At 38.4% G+C, this 21,857-nt stretch overlaps 2 protein-coding genes across 5 annotated transcripts in view; one reads left to right on the top strand and one right to left on the bottom strand.

Moving 5' to 3' along the window:
• The first annotated feature begins 2,184 nt into the window (after positions 1-2,184).
• On the top strand, positions 2,185-10,692 carry SLC16A14 (solute carrier family 16 member 14). The gene is made up of 4 exons (XM_054206962.1): positions 2,185-2,446; positions 3,304-3,447; positions 7,846-8,841; positions 10,544-10,692. The coding sequence occupies exons 1-4, from the start codon at positions 2,185-2,187 to the stop codon at positions 10,690-10,692; spliced, it is 1,551 nt and encodes a 516-aa protein (XP_054062937.1).
• A 2,356-nt stretch (positions 10,693-13,048) lies between these two features.
• Positions 13,049-21,857, bottom strand: part of FBXO36 (F-box protein 36) — a 28,549-nt gene continuing 19,740 nt past the window's right edge. For 2 of the 4 annotated variants that reach the window (XM_054206468.1, XM_054206470.1), the window contains exons 3-4: positions 18,459-18,631; positions 13,049-14,543 (exon numbers count right to left, since the gene is read on the bottom strand). In XM_054206468.1, coding sequence (XP_054062443.1) covers positions 14,352-14,543; positions 18,459-18,631 — 365 coding nt within the window. In that variant the 3' untranslated portion in view covers positions 13,049-14,351. Of the gene's footprint in view, positions 14,544-16,332; positions 16,562-16,995; positions 17,163-18,458; positions 18,632-21,857 lie in introns of all 4 variants that reach the window. The other 2 variants (XR_008467092.1, XM_054206469.1) reach the window with 2 other exon arrangements.

The raw sequence follows: 21,857 nt of genomic DNA, 5'->3' as shown, positions 1-21,857 counted from the left end.
TCACTATCTTTATTACCTTTATGCAGTTAGTATTTTCTCTCTCTTGTGAGTGGGCTGAATCCTCCATAAGTACTCATATAAACTACATCAATGGGGGATCTAGCTCCAAGTACAGTAAGAGGAAAGAGTTGAGATGTCATCTTTAAGATGTAGGTAAAGGAAGGATGAAGTATAATTTTAACTAAGGCTGTCCTCTTATATTCAAAAAAAAGCCTGCACCACAGCTTGGCTCTGACTTCTTCCCCCACTACTCTTCCTGCCTCAAACATGCTGCAGGACCTCTAGAAAGACCTCTAAGCGTAATCCCCCTTCTCTCTGCCTCTTGATTTGGAAAGAAAAAGCCAGTAAGTCATTTCAGTATGTGTTTCCACTGGCACCTTTGTGTGGACTCATCAGTTGGTCCCAGCTTATCTGCTTGTGTGGCAAGTGTTAAATGTGCACAGTTCTTGTTCTTCCTCACTGTGTCACCAATACCTTCCACGACCAAGTTAGGGCTAGTGACAACTTAGTCCATAAAGAGTATCCATCTATGAAAAGTTTGATAGCAGGAGTACAACATATTTTAGCTCCAGTTCACTGTATGAGGCAAATCAGTGTGCTCTTGGAGGAACCTACATGTTCAAGCTGCCCTTAGTTACACATAATTACCTGTACTGCAAGTAAGGGATATGTGGCACTTAACTACAAAGGTAACTTACCCAGCAGCCAGTCTGGAGAGGTTACACATATCGGCAGGTTTTCACTGTTCTCTGTGAAAGAAACGGTAACTTTGACCAATCAGCTCTGACTCCATCTCCTTTATGGTATGAAATACTTCAAGGCCTTCTCTGTATGTTTATCTAGCAATAAGAAAAAAATAAAATAGTTTGGAAAGGTAGTAACTTGAGAAGAAAAATATACTCATGTATTTAAAGACACCAGTCCAAATTTTCAGTTAGTACAGAATCCGAGTTACTCCATTCACTGCCAGTTTTCAGTCATGAGGCGCTAGCCCTGGGGCACACCTTCTGAGGGCTCACAGAATACATAAGGAGCTTTTTTAAACAAATTTTTATAACTTTCTTCTCTATTTTGACTATTTTGAAGCTGGTGGCTCTTTTTATTTCTCCAGAGAAGAAGACAAAAAATTACCGTCTCTGGTAATTGGTATCATCACATTTCTGGTCTCCATGGAAACCTATGTGGTACTCCACAGTTGGGTGACATTTCAGTATGTTACAACAGAAATCAGATGGAGGGAAGACTGGGTTCTGCACCTTGCCCATTAATAAATTAAAAATGGTTTTGAAGTTATTTTCACATTGTGTTGCAATCTTCACTTAAAGTAACAATGGAAGGAATCAAATTAATCAAGTTAAGCTATTGTGGCCTGATCCTACATACACCTATGCACATAACTGCTGCTCAGTTTGATTCTGATAGGCATTGACATTAATTTTGAAGAATTCTTCTGGTTTAGTAGGATTATATGGATTAATACTATGGAAACTGAAAGAGTAATAGCAAACTGTTTGTCAAGTTGACTCTAATAAGAAGCTTGCCAGAGAGGCACTAACAATTCCCTTGTTGTAATTGATGTAAGCAAAGCATTTTGAAAATCAAGAACCTTAAATCTTTATCTTTCTCTGCCTTCACTCTTGTTCTTCCATTACTAAGGAAGAAATACATCTCAAAACTGGTTTCCTCTGAAAAGATACAGTAACTTCATCTACCTGCCTCTTCAGGATTTCCTTTTTTTTATTTCAAGCTTTATCAACTTGAACACAAAGACACATAATCTTACTGGGACAGCAGAAGGTAATACAGAGGAGGAATATACAGAGCGAGACCAGTCTTTTTTTGTGACCACAGTCAACTCATGAAGAGTGAGTGCTCTCAGTCACCTACAAGTAAGTAAAGTACATAGTAATGGAAATAATGCAGCCTACTGTCAACCTGTAAATACTCCTGTATAGACAGCCATGGCAACAAGGTACACAAAGAAATACATTAATTAGAGAATTTTCTTAGCATTTTACATTTGAACAATGAAAACCCAGTATTCACTTTACAATTGCACCAAACCACAATGGTGTAATATGGTAGTGATTTATGCTATTCACTATAACCAAACTACAAAATCTGATCATTTGGTGTGTATTTTGAAGGTGCTTACTGCATTTATTTCAGAATACCGTGGAGAAAATGTATGCTAGTCGAGAGGATATTGGATATGATTTTGGAGATGACTCAAAAGTTGGAAGTAAGCCAATTAAGCCTAATCCAAACATCGATGGAGGATGGGCTTGGATGATTGTACTTTCCTCTTTCCTTGTGCACATACTTATCATGGGGTCCCAAATGGCCCTTGGAATACTCAACATGGAATGGCTTGAAGAGTTTAATCAAAGTCGTGGCTTAACAGCATGGGTTAGCTCCCTCAGCATGGGCATTACGCTTATTGTAGGTATGTTCCAGCATAATTTATTTCAAAACTGCAGAGGTTTTTAGAATGTGTCTGCCACTCATCCCTCAAGTATTTTTCTTACAGTTTTCCATTGTATTAGCAGAGCTGCCCAAGTTCTGCTGAGTTGCCTATTTAAAGTCACCAGGACAAATTTTACAAGTTAGAAGGAGAAAGGGAACAACAGGGAAAATGATAGAGAAGACAATGACTCCAGGAGACGGCATGAGCAGGAAAGGATGCCTGTGACTTCGAGGTCTCACTAGAATTAAGAAAACATGATCTGTGAAGCTCATGGTCCTCCCCATACTCTAACTGGGAGGAGAAAATGTTGATTGGACAGTTTATATTTCAGTTTGGCAGCTGAACTAAAATATATTTTTTAAGTTGTGGTAGGATCAACGCAAAACAATATCTGGAGGGGTATATTTGTGTATATATGTATGTACACACCTCTGTCTCCCTAAATTAAGACTGAAAAAGTTGTGTTTAGGTCTGCCTAAAACGTTCCACTGGAAACAAAATAAAATGTTTACTTTCTAGTTAATTGTGAAAAAGGCCTGCACTCACACAGCATTAGTATTGGGAACAATGGTTTCAGCTTCTTCCTCTGTTTAAACTGTCCCTTTGTCATGGAGCACTTTGATTTTAGACCTTGCAGGTATTTGCTAAGTATTTGGTCAGTTGATTGAATTCTTCTTTCTGTGATTTTGAACAATAATAGGGAAAATAAACTGAATTGCATGAATAGCCTGATGTTTAACGTTTTGTTTAAAACATTAAGAATCTTCATGAGAAAAATTATTAAAAAGCGTAAAGAATTAAATAAATAATTTAACATTTTTTCACGTTTTTAACAGGTCCTTTCATTGGTCTATTCATCAGCATGTGTGGGTGCCGCAAGACAGCTATAATTGGAGGGATTCTGAATGCCCTAGGTTGGATACTGAGTGCTTATGCCTCAAATGTGCACTACCTCTTCCTTACATTTGGAGTGACAGCCGGTAAGAGCTGTACTGACGTTTGAAAGTTTTTTCAATTATTTTTGATTCCTTTGAAGGTTGTCTGTGTGAGTAAAGAGGGAAGTTAGACTGCAAAGTTATTTGGGTTTTCCTTTCACACTCTTTCCAGCCTGTTATCTTTTCAGAAACTTATTTATTTACTCACTGGATGAGACCCAATGACTTTTGTTGTCATTTAAATCTGCTATCTGAAGATGGTATTTTTATCAATTTCTCCCAAGTAAATATATTAGAGGACATTTTTAATTACAAGAATTAATGTAACCCAAACTTTTTAAAGATGTTAATTTTAAGATGTTAAAACACTGTTGAATTATATATTCAGCTAACTCCTCTCTTTGTCACAGGAAGAAACAGCAAATGTTTTCTACAGGAGCTGCTCCCCATTAATAAAATACCAGATTATGATACCTATGTACTGCTTCAAACCCCATTTTAGAGGGACTTGTGGGTTACTGCTGGTAGGCAGCTAAGCCTCACACAGCTGCTTGCTCACTCCTGAAGTGGGATGGGGGAGAGAATCAGAAGGGTAAAAGTGAGATAAAGACAGTGAGTAAGTAAAGCAAAAGCTGCATGCGCAAGCAAAGCGATGTAAGGAATTCATTCACTACTTCCCATGAGCAGGCAGATGTTTAGCCATTTCCAGTAAAGCAGGGCTTCATCAGGTGTAATGGTTACTTGGTAAAACAAACATCACAGCTCCGAATGTCCCCCTTTCCTCCTTCCTTCCACCAGTTTTATTGCTGAGCATGACATCATATGATATGGGAAATCCCTATGGTGAGTTGGGGTCAGCTGTCCCACTGTGTCCCTTCCCAGCTTCTTGTGCATCCTCAGCCCGCTCACTGGCAGGGTAGTGTGAGAAACAGAAAAAGTCTTGATCTAAGTACTGACCAGCTATAGCTAAGACATCCCTGTGTTATCAACAGTGTTTGGGCCACAAATCCAAAGCATAGCACTATATGAGGTACTCTGAAGAAAATTAACTCTATCCCAGCTTGAATTAGGACAATGCATGTGGCCGTATTTCATATGCAATTTCTAACAAAGGATATTCCACAACCACTAATAAATAGCAATTAATTTTGCTACATTTTTTACCACTGAAAGAAACAATATTTTGTCATTTTTATTGGAAGTAGATCTTTAGAAAACTTTTTATATGTGTAAGAGCCAAATCAAAATATGAAAAGGCAGGTGCGTTTAGTTATCTTTCTTGAAAAGCAATAGATCCTTAGTGCCCAAATGCTCGTTTTCTAGCAAAATGTAGCTTCTCGTGAAAAAAATCAGTTGCTTTAAGAAAGTTACGTAGAGGGACCCAGTATTATCTACTTAAAGCACTACTCAGTTTTATTCACTATTCATTTCTGGAAAGAGTAACTGTTAATAGATATGAAACGAAAATGTTAAAGTGATCCAAGTAAGAAATACAAAATTTGGCCTTTAATTATTACCTGAGCAACACTGAGCAATTCAAGGGATTTTGAAATATTATTCACTCCACAGATAACATGGCCAGTAATGTTTGCAAATGAAGCATGGTATCTATGTTATACGTGACAGACAGAAGCCTTACCAAAAAAATTGTTTGCAGTAATAGCTTTAGTACCCTCCATCCTCTTTAACTACCCTTTCACAGAATTTCACAGAAATCTGCAGAATTTCAGTACATAATTTTTCATCTAGCTCTCCGGAGGGAAAAAAATTGAAACTAGCAAGGATAACTGTGATGACTCTTTATACTACCATACCATAGATAGCAGAAATGTTGCAAATTCCTGAACAAAGAGCAATAATTATAGGCAGGCTTCTGCCCTTTTTGGTATTTCTGTTTATATTGGATATAATCAAGCAGACAGGAATCTATACACTCTTTCTCTCAGCCCTTGCTGCTTTTCAGAAAGAAATATCAGACAAAAAAGCAGCGATTATACATAGAATTTAAAGAGGGGTGAAAACTGTATTTTCAGAAAAAACCTGAGGCAAATTTTTACATGAGGTGGAGGAGTGAGATGCTGTTGTAGGAGTAATTCTGTCCAGAGATGCCTGAGATGTTTCCTCCAGCTTCATGAGACCTCCACTCACCATCCCCTCACTCACCATCTCCTCACTTGCCGTCCCCTCACTCACCGTCCCCTCAGCGTCCCCTCACTCACTGTCCCCTCACTCACCATCTCCTCACTCGCCATCCCCTCACTCGCCATCCCCTCACTCACCATCCCCTCACTCACCATCTCCTCACTCGCCATCCCCTCACTCACCATCCCCTCACTCACCATCTCCTCACTCGCCGTCCCCTCACTCACTGTCCCCTCAGCGTCCCCTCACTCACCATCTCCTCACTCACTGCCCCTTCACTCACAATCCCCTCATTCACCATTCCTTCACTCACCGTCCCCTCACTCACCCATCGCCTCACTCCCCATCCCGTCACTCCCCATCCCCTTGCTCACGGTCACCTCACTCACCGCCACCTCAGGGAAGTTTCCTTCATGTTCTCATGGCCTCTAGATGTAAGACTGCTGTTCACTGACGGTGGCCACCTCCTGCTGTGATCACTTCTAGGCCTCCATCCAGTGCTCGTGGGCATACTCAAGGCTCCTGTTCTCCTGTTGGTGACCTGCTGTGCCAGATGCCCTCAGAGAGTGCGTCCCCACAATCCCAGCCTTGTCCCCACTGGCCGCAGCCACCCTGCCGCCTCAGCTCCCCTTCCCAAAGTGCCCCTCACCTCAGCGTGGTTCCCGTCCCTCAGCTCCTCACAGCCTTGCCCCTCACCTCCTGGCCACTGGCTTCATCCCAGCTCCACAGGCTCTGCTCCCCACAGCGGCAGTATGGGGGGGGCAGAGGAGCCTTCTCCCCCCTCACCTGGCCAGGGAAGCCCTGGGGAGGGCGCAGGGAGCCCCTGTGGGCCAGGGGGCAAAATGCCCCCTGAGCCCCACGGTGCGAGAGCAGAGCCGGGCCTGCCGCTGGCCTGGTGGTGCAGGGGGACAAATCTGTGAGGAAAAGGAGTGGGAAGGCCTGGTGGCGCTGTATTTACCTGCAAAGGCGGCGTGCCTGTGCATGGGATTAGGCTACGGTTTGCTATGTAGCCCACAGAATGAAAAGATAAGGTAAAACAATTTTGAAAATGTTTTATTTCCGGGGAAGCGCAGTAAACACTAACGCAAGCACGAGCCCGGGCTGCGTTCTCACAGCAGCCAACGGCAGGCGGGTCTGAGGAGGCGGGGGGTCTTCTGGGGGGCAGGGAGACTGCGTTGGAGTTTGGGACTGGGTTTGTGGGGGGAGACCATGTGCGAAATAAAAACGTGATCGTGGATTTGTGTAGCAAAGAAATAAATGCTTCTGACAGGCAGAGCAGGTCAGCTCTGCCCAGGGTACACTGCCGTGACATTGAGGTGCTTTTTTTCAGGCTCTGCTGGAGTAATTGCTCTTTCTCTGATCTAGCTGTAGCTAGATCATGCTGTAGCTGCGTGCAGCTATGTTATCAGCTATTTAGGAAAACTTTTAAGCCCAAAGCACTCTTCTAAATTACGATCACAGTGAATTTGGAAGCATGTTCTGCATATATCTCTTTCATTCCAAACCCCCTCTGTCAGGAATTTGCTGAGAAAAACTGGGCAACTGTTACCTTTAATGATGTGTTTGCACAACTCTCAACACTTTCTGCTTGAAGTAGGTAACATTAATACCCTGTTTTTTTAACTGTAAGTGGGGCAATTTCTACAAAACTAGAGATCTGCCATTTAAGAATATGCCTGTGCAGCTGTTGTGTGGCCCTCCCTAGGCTTCCCTGGAGTGCCCAAAGAGAAACCTGGAAGCTACCCAAGGTCCTACCACGGGGCTAACCCCCTGGGCTGACCCCTGAAACGTATCTCATGGTCACTGTGGCTCCACAGTTACAAAGTAAGGACAAAAACTCAGCCTGGATCTTCATTGGCGATGAACTTGGGCAAAAGCAACAAGATGCGCCCACTAAGCAATTTCTGGTCACTGATACAATCAGATGCAAGTGTTACAAATGCAGATATTTCAAAATAGGGTTTGTTTATGTTTGTTGCCATATTAACTGCCACTGATTTGTTGTGGGATGTTCGGGGCTTTCCCGTGGTGTCATGCTGAACTGAGGTAAAGGTTTTATCGTCCATGTTTTTCATTTTTTCCAGCAGTTTAATGGCAGTATTGTATTCTGACTGGAATGAGTATTGCAGATTTTGGAACACACTACGAGGCAGAAATGAAAATTAGCATTGGAATTGAATATTTATTCTTGGTTTTATTACTATGCTTGTGCAGAAGTGAGGAATAAAACTAATTCGTTTTTCACTGCTTCTTATCTTTTTGGCAAAAAGTTCAGATTGACTTTGGTTTCTATTTTCATAGGTGTTGGAAGTGGCATGGTTTATCTGCCTGCGGTGGTCATGGTAGGGCAGTATTTTCAGAAGAGAAGAGCTCTTGCACAAGGACTCAGTACCACGGGAACAGGGTTTGGAGCTTTCCTAATGACTGCCTTACTGAAGTACCTCTGCACTGAATTTGGGTGGAGGAACGCCATGTTCATCCAGGGCGCCATCTCCCTGAACCTTTGTGTCTGCGGGGCGCTTATGAGACCACTCTTTCCCAAAGACGTTGTTAGTGAAAAACATGTTGTGAGAAGTAATAGTGAAGATAATCAGGCAAAAGCTCTGTCCCACTCTACAGAGACTATAAAATCTAACGGAGTCCTCAGTGAAGAACCGGAAAAAAAAGAAGAGGCAACAAATGAAGAAGTGCTTGACAGTGTTCAGCACACAGAAATGGGAGGTAAATCTAGAAGTGGAAAGAGTATGTACGGACTGCGCATTCTGAAGACAGTGAGCCAGCTGACAGTTACTGTCAGGAAGGGCTTTGCAATATGGTACTCCAGCTACTTCGGAGCTGCATCACTGTTTACCAATAGAGTATTTGTGGCCTTTATAATTTGGGCTTTGTTTGCCTATAGCAGCTTTGTCATTCCCTTTATTCATCTTCCAGAAATAGTCAAGCAGTACAACTTATCTAGTCAGAACAATATATTTCCTTTGACATCCATTATAGCCATTGTGCATATTTTTGGTAAAGTGATCCTTGGAATCATCTCTGATCTCCCGTGCATCAGCACGTGGAACGTCTTCCTCATGGCTAACTTTACCCTGGTCACCTGCATTCTTACTTTGCCATTAATGCAAACTTACGTTACCCTGGCTGTGATTTGTGCTCTAATAGGATTTTCTAGTGGCTATTTTTCTCTAATGCCTGTTGTGACTGAAGATTTAGTTGGAACTAAACACCTTGCAAATGCCTATGGCATCATCATTTGTGCCAACGGAATATCTGCATTGCTTGGACCACCCTTTGCAGGTAAAAAGTTCACATCTCTAACCAACAGATGTTTGTATAATAAATAACCGTGTGACTTGTTATATTGCTAAGATTTCTTATGTTCTGAGCCCGCGTAGTTAACAAAATTATATCTGCTCCAGAATGGACTGTAACATCCAGGTTTACATTGTACAAATTTACAGATCACATCTGCTGGGTACCAGCTCACTATTCACACACTACAAATTACCATCCTTGCAAATAAACCCAAATCTGCACCTTTCATACCTTTCAATGGTATGTTTCCTTAAAATATTATCATATACTTTTTAAAAATTGAAAGGTTTAACCTATTTTTATGTGTTTTGTGTAGTATATGCACTATACATACTCATGCCTCTAGATGAAAAAATGTATACTTTTCAGGGTAGGCAGGTATTTGTACCACAGCATTACCCCCAAGAACTATAAAGTGTATTTGCGAGTCACCACTCTAAGCTGCCGATGGATGTGTAGATTTAGCGAATTTAGCTTTGCTTTCCTTCAGCCACAAGTATCTACTTTGGGGACCGCACTGCTCATAATCTCTTTACTGCCATCCACAACAGAAGGCAGAAGCATATGTGTGTTACCCCTAAAGTTACTTAGGTTTAAACAAACATTCATTATAAATTTTCTCATAGAAAGAGGCAGGGAAATACAGGAGAGATATAGGTACTGATTGTCAATACAATGCCAGACTATGGCTATCTTTTAGAGATGCAAATCTGAAGACAGCATTAAGAAACCTTGTGAGTAATGGCTGTGGCCAGCCAGGGGTGGCACTAGGCTGAACTGAAGCTATTTGCAGCACAAGCAACCCAAAAAAGAGAGAACACTCTCACCTTCTCTCCCCACCATTAAGCGAGCTGACGCAATTTAGCAGAAAGCTCTTTTGGTGCCCTTTGAAAAGCAGCAGTGTTTTACTCTACCATACATTCTTCCAGCACCTCGCAGTCTGTGCTGAACATGTCTTTACATTTGGTCATAAGTAATGAAGCAAATAGGATGCAATTAGTTGATGTGAAAAAAGCTTCTGATCTTGAGGTTACATCACAATGCAACTGACATGACATGAGGGAATTTTGCTATTTGGGGTTCTCAAACCTTTCTGAAGTAACTAACATATTTTTGCAAAGGAATTAAGGCTGGAACGAGAGTCATTGCAGTACTGAGATTATGTCTCTTGAACAGTCTTTTATTGGTATGTCAGTCTTTGAGTAAGCTATTGGGAGTGTGTTTGCTTGCACAAGGCACAGCGTTTGAACTAGCCTGCAGTAGCGGGCATTTTACAAAGACAATAGTAGGGTGGAAGAACTAACTGGTTTGGAATTCCACAATGTCTATTTTAAAGTCAGACCTGTAACGACTTGTTTGAAAAACGTACAGATTTAGAGAGAAGGTTGCTTGGCTTCTTAGGATGGCACGTAGCTAGAGTCCCATTTTAAGACTTCCATGATACTTAAATGAGGGGATAGGTTTTGCACTGGTTTGGGGTTTTGGTGAATGAACAAGAGATTTTGTTAATTCATTTCCATTTGTAGCATCTAGAGGAGGAGACAATCACCACCTCTTTTTTCCACAAAAAATCTATGGATTTGACTGAAATGTCATGAGAGAATTCTGCAGTATTTTTCATATTTTCCCATGCAAGGTACCTTGTCAAGCTTTGTAACAAACATGTTTTTTCCTTATTTTGCAGGTTGGATCTATGACATGACACATAAATACGATTTTTCTTTTTACATATCTGGCTTGCTATACATGGTGGGAATAATATTTTTACTTATACAACCTTGTATTCAAAAGAAACAACCAAGAGAAAAATCTATGGAAGAAGCACAAGTATAGAACAAATTACAGAAGTTTTTTTACAGATTTGTTTTGTTTTGTTTTGTTTTCATGTTTCTATTGTATGACAGTATGAAGCTGTTCTTCTTATGGAACCAACCACATGGAGCTGTACTTAAGTGAAATGCAAATGTGCTCCAAAATGCTAATAAATTATTAGAAATATGGTTTTAAATTGAGTTAAGATCTTTTACTTTAGAACTAACAAATACAGCAATTAAAAGCACCCTGCTAGTCTTTTAAACAATGCTAGGAGCCTTTAGTCTTGCTTCTCTTTTACCTTTTCACCACTACCCATTGGTGAAACTCCATTGGCTGCAGTGCAGTTACTCCTCATTTACACTAGTCCTATAAGAGAATTTGATATAGAAGTCCTTCCTAATATGTATTCTGTCTGATAAAAGATTAGTTACTGAGTATGAGGAAATGATTGGTTTTTTTACTTGGCTAGTCAAGTATTGTTGAAATGTTAGCACAATAATTCTATTAATTCAGCATATTAAAATTACTATTTCTGTGACGCAAAACTGAAGAACAATTCTTATATTTTTCTGAAATGACTCTCTACTTGGAGGATTTTTTATTTTATTTTTTTTAAAGTATCAACTGCATAATAAAGTAGCCAATACATAGGCTGCATTAAAAACGCTGTGACACTTAATGCATATAAACAAACATGAAAGCAGAAATAGGCAACATATGGAAAATATTATTGTTACTCACAGGCTGGAAAACGTTTCCAGAAACAGTCTGAAGTTTCTGGCTGCTTTACCTGATTAGAGGTATTTTAGAACTTTGTAACATTGCCATTGACTCCTTCCATGGGACTTGTTTGTCAAGTAAACAGTACTAAAGAAACAGAGTTGGGCAAAATTGGCCAAACATAGTCTTAGAATGAACTGGACTACAGCATGCTAAATTTTGTTACAATTAATTTAATAACAAAAACTGTTATATTACGAGCAGTTGTGTTGCTGCTCTTAATGTACACCATGAACTGTGTAAGACTGGTCACATTTGACATGTTTATTCACCACAAAATTAGATAATGCAGAGCATGGAAGAGCTAAAGACCATTGAAAATATTAAAATATTTTTTCTTAAACAACATTAAGCAGCTGGTAATCAATGCAGAATGTTTTATATGGTGGTACAAGACATACTCTTTTCAGCTTTGAGAGGTGAGTCTGATGTTAATTTTCCTATCAAATAAAAGTCACTGTAGTTTTTTTTCCTGCTAGCTTTATGAAAGTTTTTTCATGACAAATCAGGTTCTTAGTTTAATATTCATACCTGCTGCTGGAATTCTTAAAAAACAATTGGTACTATTCAACTATAATGAACAAATATTGGGAAACAGTTCAGTATGCAACAATGTCATTATACAGATTGTTTTTGTAGCTGCAAGGTTGGTTAAAAAAAAGTTCTGAACTGCAGCTTGTATTGTTCTATATTGCAACTCACCAGCTTCTTAGTTTTGCACTTCTACAACTGTTGGTGGGGTTATACTTTAAAATAGATCACTGAAATAAGCCAAGTTAAAAAAGAAAACCTGGAGGAAACCCCAAACTACTTTAAGATTCAGATAATTTCATTCATATAGGATAGTTATGTATGGCCTTTAAAATTCACATTAAAACAACTGAGGTGCCAGTGAACTGCAACACATGGTGTGAACACGCAGTCAGTAATTTCTTAAAATCAGCTTTTTTGTTGGAGAAAATGTTCATGTAAACTACACTTTCACATCAATTCTTTTTTTACAGGTTTAATGTCTTCGTGTGAATGCTGCTGCTAGCTTATTTTAACTGAGCTATCTTTTATTGGTGAAATATATATGTATATATTGAGGTGATGATTTCCCTCAATTTCCTTTTTTTTTCTTTTTTGAAAGATATGTACCCTTTATACGTAGATATTCACTTTGTCTTTTGTCAAAATCAACTTTATTTGCATATTAATGTAACGATAATATGTTGTTCACTTATGATATCTGCAATATATCTTTCTATAGAAGTCCTTACTGGGCCGTATGATGGGAATAAACTTACATTACCTAAAATTTCACTTTCTGTTCATTTACTAATTAGGTTTGGGTTTTTTTAAGGCTAAAAATGAAGATAGTCCTGCAAAATGATTGTTCTTATTTCTCGTAACAGAATGAACAGGTACATGGTTGATCAAGGATAGGGGAAGGTAGGCTGCCTAACTGTTATGAACACAAGCTAAGAAAAAAACTCCTTGGTAGTAAATTGACAGAAAGTGAGGAAAGAGGGTCTGTTGTTTAGTAGCCCTGCTTACATACTGTAGTTCTTAAAATCATCACTCTAAAGCAAAATTACATTTTATAGTGTTTTATTACACAGAACAGAAATTTTATGAATACAGTATTTTATGCACATCGTGAAATTTGCATTTGTCATTGTCCTAAAAGGAATAGTCACAAAGAGGAAAGAGTATACTTAAGTGTTTCTTCTACCTAAAAGATCTACAATCACCAAATGCTTCAAGAATATTGGTATATAGTTGTAGAACAAAATATTCTTAATCTAAATTAGCAAATATCTTTTAAGAATTAAAATACTGCTTTATAAAGAAATAGAAGGATATTAAGAACCCTGTAAGAACCCTGTATTCATAGTTTTTAATCAATTTATAAAATTCAAGTTTAATACTTGACATGTTAAAAAACTGTAAACCTAGTACACTCTTAAATATTACACTATTATATCCAAATGCTGCAATCACTGTTTTTAATACTCAGGTCTTAAATCTATTCAATGGCAAATGATATATTAATCAACCAGTACTTTCAGAGTAAAAATATTTGGCCTCTTAATTACTGAAGTTGACTGTTTAAGTCAGTAATGTCAGCAAGAACTGCCTTCATTTTACACCACTGTTAAGTAACTGTTGTTACAGTCCTATAAGATAGCAAATCTCTCATATCAAATATGCAACTAGAGCAATGGAAGCCAATTAGTTTCAAAAGTTCCTGCATCAGCAACATCAAGGAGCAATGTTGACCACATACCATTCTGGCAGAGTGCCTCACGTATGATTTTGATGGACTGTCCAAGATGAGGATGAACATTTCATCCACACCCTCAGTCACCAAAGAAGTTTCTTCTTGGTGCCGAAATTATTATTTGCTTGAACTTTGGATAATTAATTTAAAAACATTTTAACACACATCAAACTGTGGAACCAGCTAAATGTTACTTGCCTATAAACATTGCAAAATTACCATGATGGACAGTAAAAACCTCAGCATTCATCAGCAATTTTTCTAGTAAGAAATGATAGATGGTTTTCTATAAAGGTAATGCTGACAATGCCACAGCATCTGATGTAAGACATGGAGCATGTATAGCATATATACAAAATAGAGAAGTCGGAACGAAGAAGTACAAAGAAGCCACAATCTCTTCTACTGCTAGTAACTGTTATGATGCTGACCATAATACAATTTCAGGATGCCCCACATATGAAACATTGTATTATTTACACGTTGCTCTGAGTAAAGAACATTTTGTTTTTCTCCTTTCAATTCTTAAAATAATCTGCTTTCCCTAGTAAAGCAGAAATGTGGGTATGTCTGACCTGATAAACAGCAAATCCACGCCTTATAACAATTACTTGAATGAAAAAATACATCTTTATTCATAATCTTTTTTGTTCCGAGCATCTTGTTTCTGCCTCCTCCTTCGGAGCTGCAGCTGTAGCTGAAGTCTGTTTGTGAAGAAGAATTGTTTCCAGCCAATTTCCTGTGCAAGTTCTTTCATTTCAGGTGTAATTGTGTCACACAAGTTCTCCACAATATTTTCCCATAGTGCATTACTGTTACATATCTAGTTGCAAGAGAAAGTAGAGACTTAAAACCACAATTTGGCTTACTCGTTGGTGATTATTTTACTACACAAAATGTGTTTAGACCACACAGATGCCTTGTATGAAGGTCACTTGCAGTGCAAGCTGCCCATTTATCTTGAAAGATGCAGTACTAGTTAAAACTCACAATGATATCAGTGGAAGTTTTGCCCAGTGTTGCCAACAGAAGATATTGCATGTTCTTCTGTGAAAAATTTGAGTTTTGTTTGGTATGATATCAAAGGCTTTTCTGCCGCACTAAGAGCAGCTGTAATGGCACATACTTTCCTGGTGTGTAATTCATACAGCCCCACTGGAATCAATGAAGCTGTGTAAGATAATGCCAAAGAACTTGTCAGGATATAGAAATCACACCACAAATACAAATCTGTTTTCAAGGTAAGTAAAAGAAGCAAATTGCCTTTGGATTACAACAGAAATGCAATTTTAGGAAGCTTTCAGAAGCACTGTAGGGATTAAGCCTGTTTCTCAGGAGATGCTTCCCTCTTTCAAAATGAATCAGATTCAGAAAGAATCAGGTGGAAATATTATATTACAAACAGGAAGAAAAAAATGTTGTAATTTGTTAGATGACAACCATCACAAAAAAAGAATTTGGAAGATACTCTGTGTATATTATCTGCCCATTGTAAGTTACAGCAGAGTACAGCAACACTGATTCTTCTCCTAAGCATTCCACTTTTCTAAATGTGTACTTGCAGGGACCTAAGTGGAGCTGTACTAGATTATTGCAATGCAAGTGGCTGGTACGTCTGTCACAAGCAGTAACAGAAACAGAAAAGCAAAAGTCCTGGTGTAACTTCAGTTACATACTGCTGATGTAGCTGGATACCTTAAACTATTCCCTGACTACAGCGAAGCTGTATCAGAGTATGTGTGGCAACAGTATTTCTGTTGTTCTTGAATTGTGAGAGTGATGATGCTGCAGGCACACACAACAGGCTAACGTATTTTAGCAACGGAAAAGCAGGGATTGGGGGGGGGGGCGCAATTGCTGTAGAAGTCCTGAAATGAAAATATGAGCATTTTAAAAGTTTTCTTTAAATTTCTGCTTGATCTCTGTCTCTAAGCATTCTGCTGTTCCTATGAAAAATGGACACACATTAAGTTAAAAATAGCGCAGGCTGGTTTTTAGTATCGTATATTTGTATTTCCAAATACAGCTTTCCATTGCAGAAAATACAGAAATAAAAGAGATGATCACTGTCATTATTGTGGTTTTCTTTCCGTGCCAGTGGGTTCCGAATTGCGTAATAACCACTAGATCTTCCCTTCTGTCCCCCAATACCCAGCCGCAGGGTGGGCAGCGGAGCCCGCCCAGCGCCGGAGAGCCCCTTCTCGCCCTCGCGCCGGGAACGTGGCTCCCTCTGGCGGCACTCGCCTCCCGCAGCTCATAGAAAGCAGCATTTTTCTAGTTCAAATTTGGCTAGGTAAAGACCTCGCACAAAACAGACGAAATGAATCCTATCTCGAGCTTGGGCTGGGAAACATCACAACCGAGCAGTCCGCCGAAAAAGTGTTTGGAAAGCTCACCGAGTGCTCCACCGGTGGTGGCCGCAATTAGGACTTCTGTACTTTATTTCTTTTGAGATGGAGCTTCTGTCACAATACTTAAAAATACTACCTAGTGAAAACCTGAAATACTTTGAAATGCATATTGAAAGCGCCTGAATACTCTGGAGAGCAGGATTTATGCTCAGAACTGCAGAGTCAGAGAAATGCCATGCTTTGGGTAACAAGTGAGGATACCTGTTCAGTCCAGCCTACGAGGATGCACTGTGCAGGATGGACGTACGGGGCCTTTCACACTCCACTTTTCAGTCCTGAGTCTAGAGACCGTTCTATTTTCCCCTGTTTGAAAATCTGAATATGCTATTTTATAATTCCACAGAGAGCAGCATTGCAGCCTACACATAAATTAGTCTGGAAATGAAAACTCATAGTACTGGGGCAAATTTTTAATTCCTTAAAAATGCTGCTGAAATGAGAGAAAGAGAGCATGGCATTACTAGTTGTAAAAAAGTTATTTCATTGTGCCAAAATCTTATCTTTATTATTACGCAACTTAATTATTTCTAGGATTTCCTTAAATTCCAGAATATCCAAGGCTTTGTGTTAAACTAATTAAAAGTTTACTGCACTCCACAGTACCTCATCCTGCTCCACTCACACTCTGGAAATGACAGACGGATTCCAAATATACTAAGAAATCATTTCCTGGCCTCCCTTCTATCCATTCTCTTCCTCCCTTTTAGTTGTTTTTATTCTCTCATCCTTTAGTGGTTGTTTCCCAGTCACAGTATCAACTGTTTTATCTTGAAACTGAAATAAAGCCCAGAACTTGGCAAGCTTATCTACTTCCACCTGCCCTTCATCTGTAAATTCCTGACGTGCTCTATTTTGCTATCTCACCATTTTCTCCTGTGCTTTCATTACACAGTCTCCTATTTCTTGTGCTCACTTGAACTCACTCTTGTTAAAGCATCTATAATGTCTTCGTAGCCACACCATAGGAACAGCAGTACAGCCATGTCCTCTTGAATGGTCAGCAGTCTTCCACAGAGCTTGGGCCACACAGCCTCAAAATAATAAACACCCTGTGAGTAACCTCATCCCGACACAATACTCCCTACCAGAGACATGTCCTGTTCTCCAAACTAAAAGGTTGATCTGTCTCTCTGAAGTCTCTCAGAGAGCATCTAGCTGTCACATCAGACTCAAGATGACTAATCCTGTTTTTGTCTTCTCCTAGGTCTCACCATTACCTATGTTTTCAGTAACCGTACAACCCATAACTTGACAGGCTTCATTCTAGGCTCCTACAGCACCCCTGGGGATAAGAATCAAGTTATTTTTTCTCTTTAATATGCTTCTCTATTTTTCATAAAACCCACTTTTTTCCCCCGACCTGAGTTATTGCAGCAGCCTTTTCTCAGGCTGTGACTGGGATAGAGAATGCAATTTTGAGGTATTTGGACCCACAAAAATCAGCTTCGTAATCCCAGCTCTAAACGCATTCTCTTTTCATCCCTCCAATTACCCGACCCCACACAGAGCAGATGACCTCTCAAAGGCCTTTCCAACACAGCCTAAGTTAGGCTATGACTTTTCTCTTTTTGGCACCAACAGACTGTCCGTCATTCTCCTGAGATTTCCAGGCTATCCTTCCCTGCGTGTTACCCCTCATTCAGCACTGGGAGGCTACCCTTAGGTCCAATCAGCCAATAGCAGCAACTTCTGTTATTCACTCTTTAAAGTTTCAATTCAACATGTTCATACTCTTTCCCATACTTCCCTGATAGTTGGAAAGAGCTTGCCAAGAAGAAAGAATAATGTCTGCTCTTTCTCCTGCATTCCTTACAGTTCCTTGCTGCGAGGTCTACAGAAATCTTGAAAAAAATCTCTTTCTTTGTGCTCCTGTCTTTTGTCAAAGATTTAAATCATAAGCTCTCTAGGGATGGCAATGATTTTTTGTTTGTTAATGAGTCTAGCATAAGGCGATCCTGGCCGATGGTTTCTACAAGTTTCTAGGCACTACAATAATGCAAATCATAATGCAAAGCATAGGTTTTACATTTCAAATACTTAATCCTGGAAGTAGTGCATAACACTGAAACAGGAGTTACAATCTGGATCATTGTATTTATTATATGCAACAGGATAATCACAATCTCTCTAACAGCCTTTCTCAGATCTAGCTTTTATTGCACCCCCTTCAGCTGTTTGTATACAGATGATTAATTTATTATCTCAAACTTTTAAGTAAAGCAGACAGATTGATTACATTAAATGTGAGATGAATCAAAACCAACATGCTGCACAGCAAAGCTAACAATTTTAAAATAATTTAATTTTTTTTTAAATTTTTTTTTTACCATTTCAAATCTGCGTGAAACTTGAGAAAGCCTGGCAATATCTTCAAGCTCCAGAAAGGAAATGATGTACAGGAGCAACGGGACAGGAAGTCGTTCCAGGAAGTCATAGTTACCTCGGCACAGATTGAGGACATGTTCCAGAACTTTGGCACCAAACACTATAGCAATCTGAACTATGATAAAAAACCAAACAAATCCCACATTATTCAGATAATTCTAAACAAAAAACCCCGAAACAACAAAACAAAAAAAGAAATCAGAAAAGTCAGCTCAATTTTTTAAAATGTTTTCTAGAGAAAATAACATAAATATCTTATATTTTTCATTAGTAATTTATAGTATTTCAATTAATTTTAAGAGTTGCTAGTGACATTCAGGAAGGCTGAGCAGTAAAAACAAGGCTTTAATTAAAAAACTGTACGTTGTCTAAAATACAGCAAACTCTTGTCTCAGCTGAGGAACCTAAAACACAGCAAAGCTGAACTGAAAATTATCCATATCCATTTTGTCCATGTTTCCACATACATATATATTTATTTACAAAAAGACTGTGCTATTTATTCAGGAGGATGTTAGTAAAACAACTGAAAAAAGTACCTCAGTTGCATGCTTTGAGGAAAATAACGATGGCTCTGACATTAAGAGTCTCTGTACTTCTGCTTCTTACCTTATGTAGGTGCAGTTAAACACTAAAATGAAATTGAAGACAGGTATCTTCTACTGTGACATAACACACTTTGACTCATTCACTTTGTGACCCAGTACAATGCCAAATTCTTTTTCTATAGATCTTCTACTTAGTGAGCTACTCCCCATCCTGCATTCATACACTCAATTATTTCTGCTTCAGTTTCCAACTTGGGCTTTTGAATTTAACACTGTTTCTTCAGATCATTTATCTATTTTATTAAATTGCTTTAATAAAAATACTAGCTCATTATAAAACAAGATCCTGAATTCTATTTGCTACACTTCTAATGAATGAACAGTAGTAAATTTTGGAGCTGCATGTTTTTTCCCAAGATCTGATGACATGAATGCAGTCATCCAGATTTGTAAAGGACTTCCCCCCCGCCCCATCCTTTTCATTCAGGGACACAGGGATCAAAATTTAAATGTAAAGCAGAATTACTATTTTTTGTGTTATGAAATTATTCTGATGCATCCAAAGTGGGGCGGGGGGGTGGTTGTTGTTGTTGTTTTGGGGATTTTTATTTTTTTTTTTTAACCAGCTAGGGTCTAACTTCTCATGTATGTAAAAGTCATAAAACGAGAGAGAAACAGAATTTTAGAAGCTGAAACTACACTGACTCTACACAGTAAGTAAATCCAACTTTGATGCAGCAGTTTTCTCTCCAAAATATTTTGTAGGATGAGTTACAAAACGCAAGCTTTTGTGAACACATTTGAAAGAGCTTTCCACATTACAAGATTTCACTATTAAGACATTAAGATTTTTTTTTTGTCTCTTTTCGTTCAAAATATTCCTAAGGCAATTACGCAGAAGGAAGCTATCACCTTATCTTCCTTCATGTCTTTGGGTAGATGGCCCAATACAGTTCAAGTTTCTTTCCTGTTGCTATATCATAATGCAAGTGTTGGTTCTCACTTGCTTTCCAAGCATCTCAGTTCTATATAGTTGGTAATTTTCCTCAAATTCCGTATGCAAGTACAGAAATGATATACACAGTCAACTAAAAATTGTCTGGCTGATCTAATTCAAGCTCATACGCAAGAATGATCCAAATCTTTGCATACTAGGAATGACAATGATAATGTTTGTAGTGTGCATCTATTTCATGTTGAATGATTAAGCAGGCTACCACATGAATATTTGCCGCTTCTTGAGTTTTTCTTGAAAATTGTTTATTTCTAGAAATAATAATGTGACCTGGTTTGGCTATTTTAAAGTATATTTAGCTGCATTTATCTTGCTTTATAATTGCATCTGCAGCTAATGATGAACTAACTATGAAAGTATATTGGACTTCAGGCTTTCTGTGAAATTTTCATCCTATGGGTGCTGGATTCTACTTGAAGACTTGTACTATTTGTTCACTCATCCAATGTAAATAGACTTCTCTTCTCTTGCCCTACACTATCATAAATTAATTTTTCATCTTTACAAAACCATAATAAAAATCTAGCTATATACAAAATCTTACTCCTCCCTCTTGGCTCTGTTGAGATTATGAAAAGAAACCAACGATACCTCAATTCACTGTCCAAAAAAGGAAAGATACATATACATACAACACACATAGGATAAACATACAATATACAACAGATAAACATTTTGCTGGTAGGAGAGTACAAATATTTAGCAGCAAATCATGGTCTGGTGAGGCGTCTTTTATTTGAACGCTCATTTGGCAAAAAATTCAGTAAGGATAACTGGAATATTATTCCAGTATATATATTTGTGGAGTATTGGAAAAAAAAAATGATCTGTGAATACTTAGAAGAACAGCAGCAAAGCTCCTCTTAACTGGAGGTGAGAAGGAGGTGTAAAAACATCTGATTGTGTGGAACACCAAGAGCTATGGACAGAAATAATATCAATATAACAATATAACTTCTCACAAACATAGTAATTTATATTTATCTTAGTAACTTCTATTTATGTTAGCATTTTTCTGAAAACAAAACACTTCTCTTTTATATTAAAATTTTACTTAAAAAACAGAGGGAAAATCCCAGGTATGATTTTAAAGTTAATTTTAGGAGAAAGAAATAACTGAATGTTAGGAAAGAATGACAACTGTGGCTTTCGATACTTCCTATGGGATAGAAAACCTCTGAACCGCCAATAACACTTTTCAAGAAAAAGCAGGCAAATCTTATTTGTAACCTACTGAAAACGCACAGGATAACAGCAGAAAACTGCGTGTTAACAATAATTTAACTATTTGAATCATCGTACCCAGGTAATGTAAAATAGATGTTTTATTGTGGCATTTTATGAATAACAAATGCCACACGCTAAAACCTTCACTAATATATGTTCACATATCAAATCCACTTTTATGAGGTAAATAAAAAAATATAAATTTTGAGAATAAGAACACTAAAACCTATTGCTAAAGTTCAGCTATAAGAAGTTCTATGTAATTCTTGGCAAAAAACATATAGAAAACTACTTCTTTGAAAGCTCAAGTTTATAAAAAATGATAATCAATTTTGTCAAATTAAAGTGCGGTGCAACTCTGCCTCAACTAATGGAGCGATTATAAACACCCACTGCAAACAAGCAGAGCATATTTAAAGACTCCCTGAGCACTAGCCAAATTCAAGAGGCAGTCCATTTTCTATTGGTTCATGATACATTCATTCCCCTTCTAGTCAAAACAAGTAGTAATAACTGGAATTAAAGATTTGTTTTGTTACAGACTGCAAGTG

The sequence above is a fragment of the Rissa tridactyla genome, chromosome 6 (genome assembly GCF_028500815.1).
Source record: "Rissa tridactyla isolate bRisTri1 chromosome 6, bRisTri1.patW.cur.20221130, whole genome shotgun sequence".
NCBI classification, from domain to species: Eukaryota; Metazoa; Chordata; class Aves; order Charadriiformes; family Laridae; genus Rissa; species Rissa tridactyla.
The sequence above is the reverse complement of the archived record's forward strand: the minus strand, read 5'-3'. Positions and strand labels throughout refer to the sequence as shown.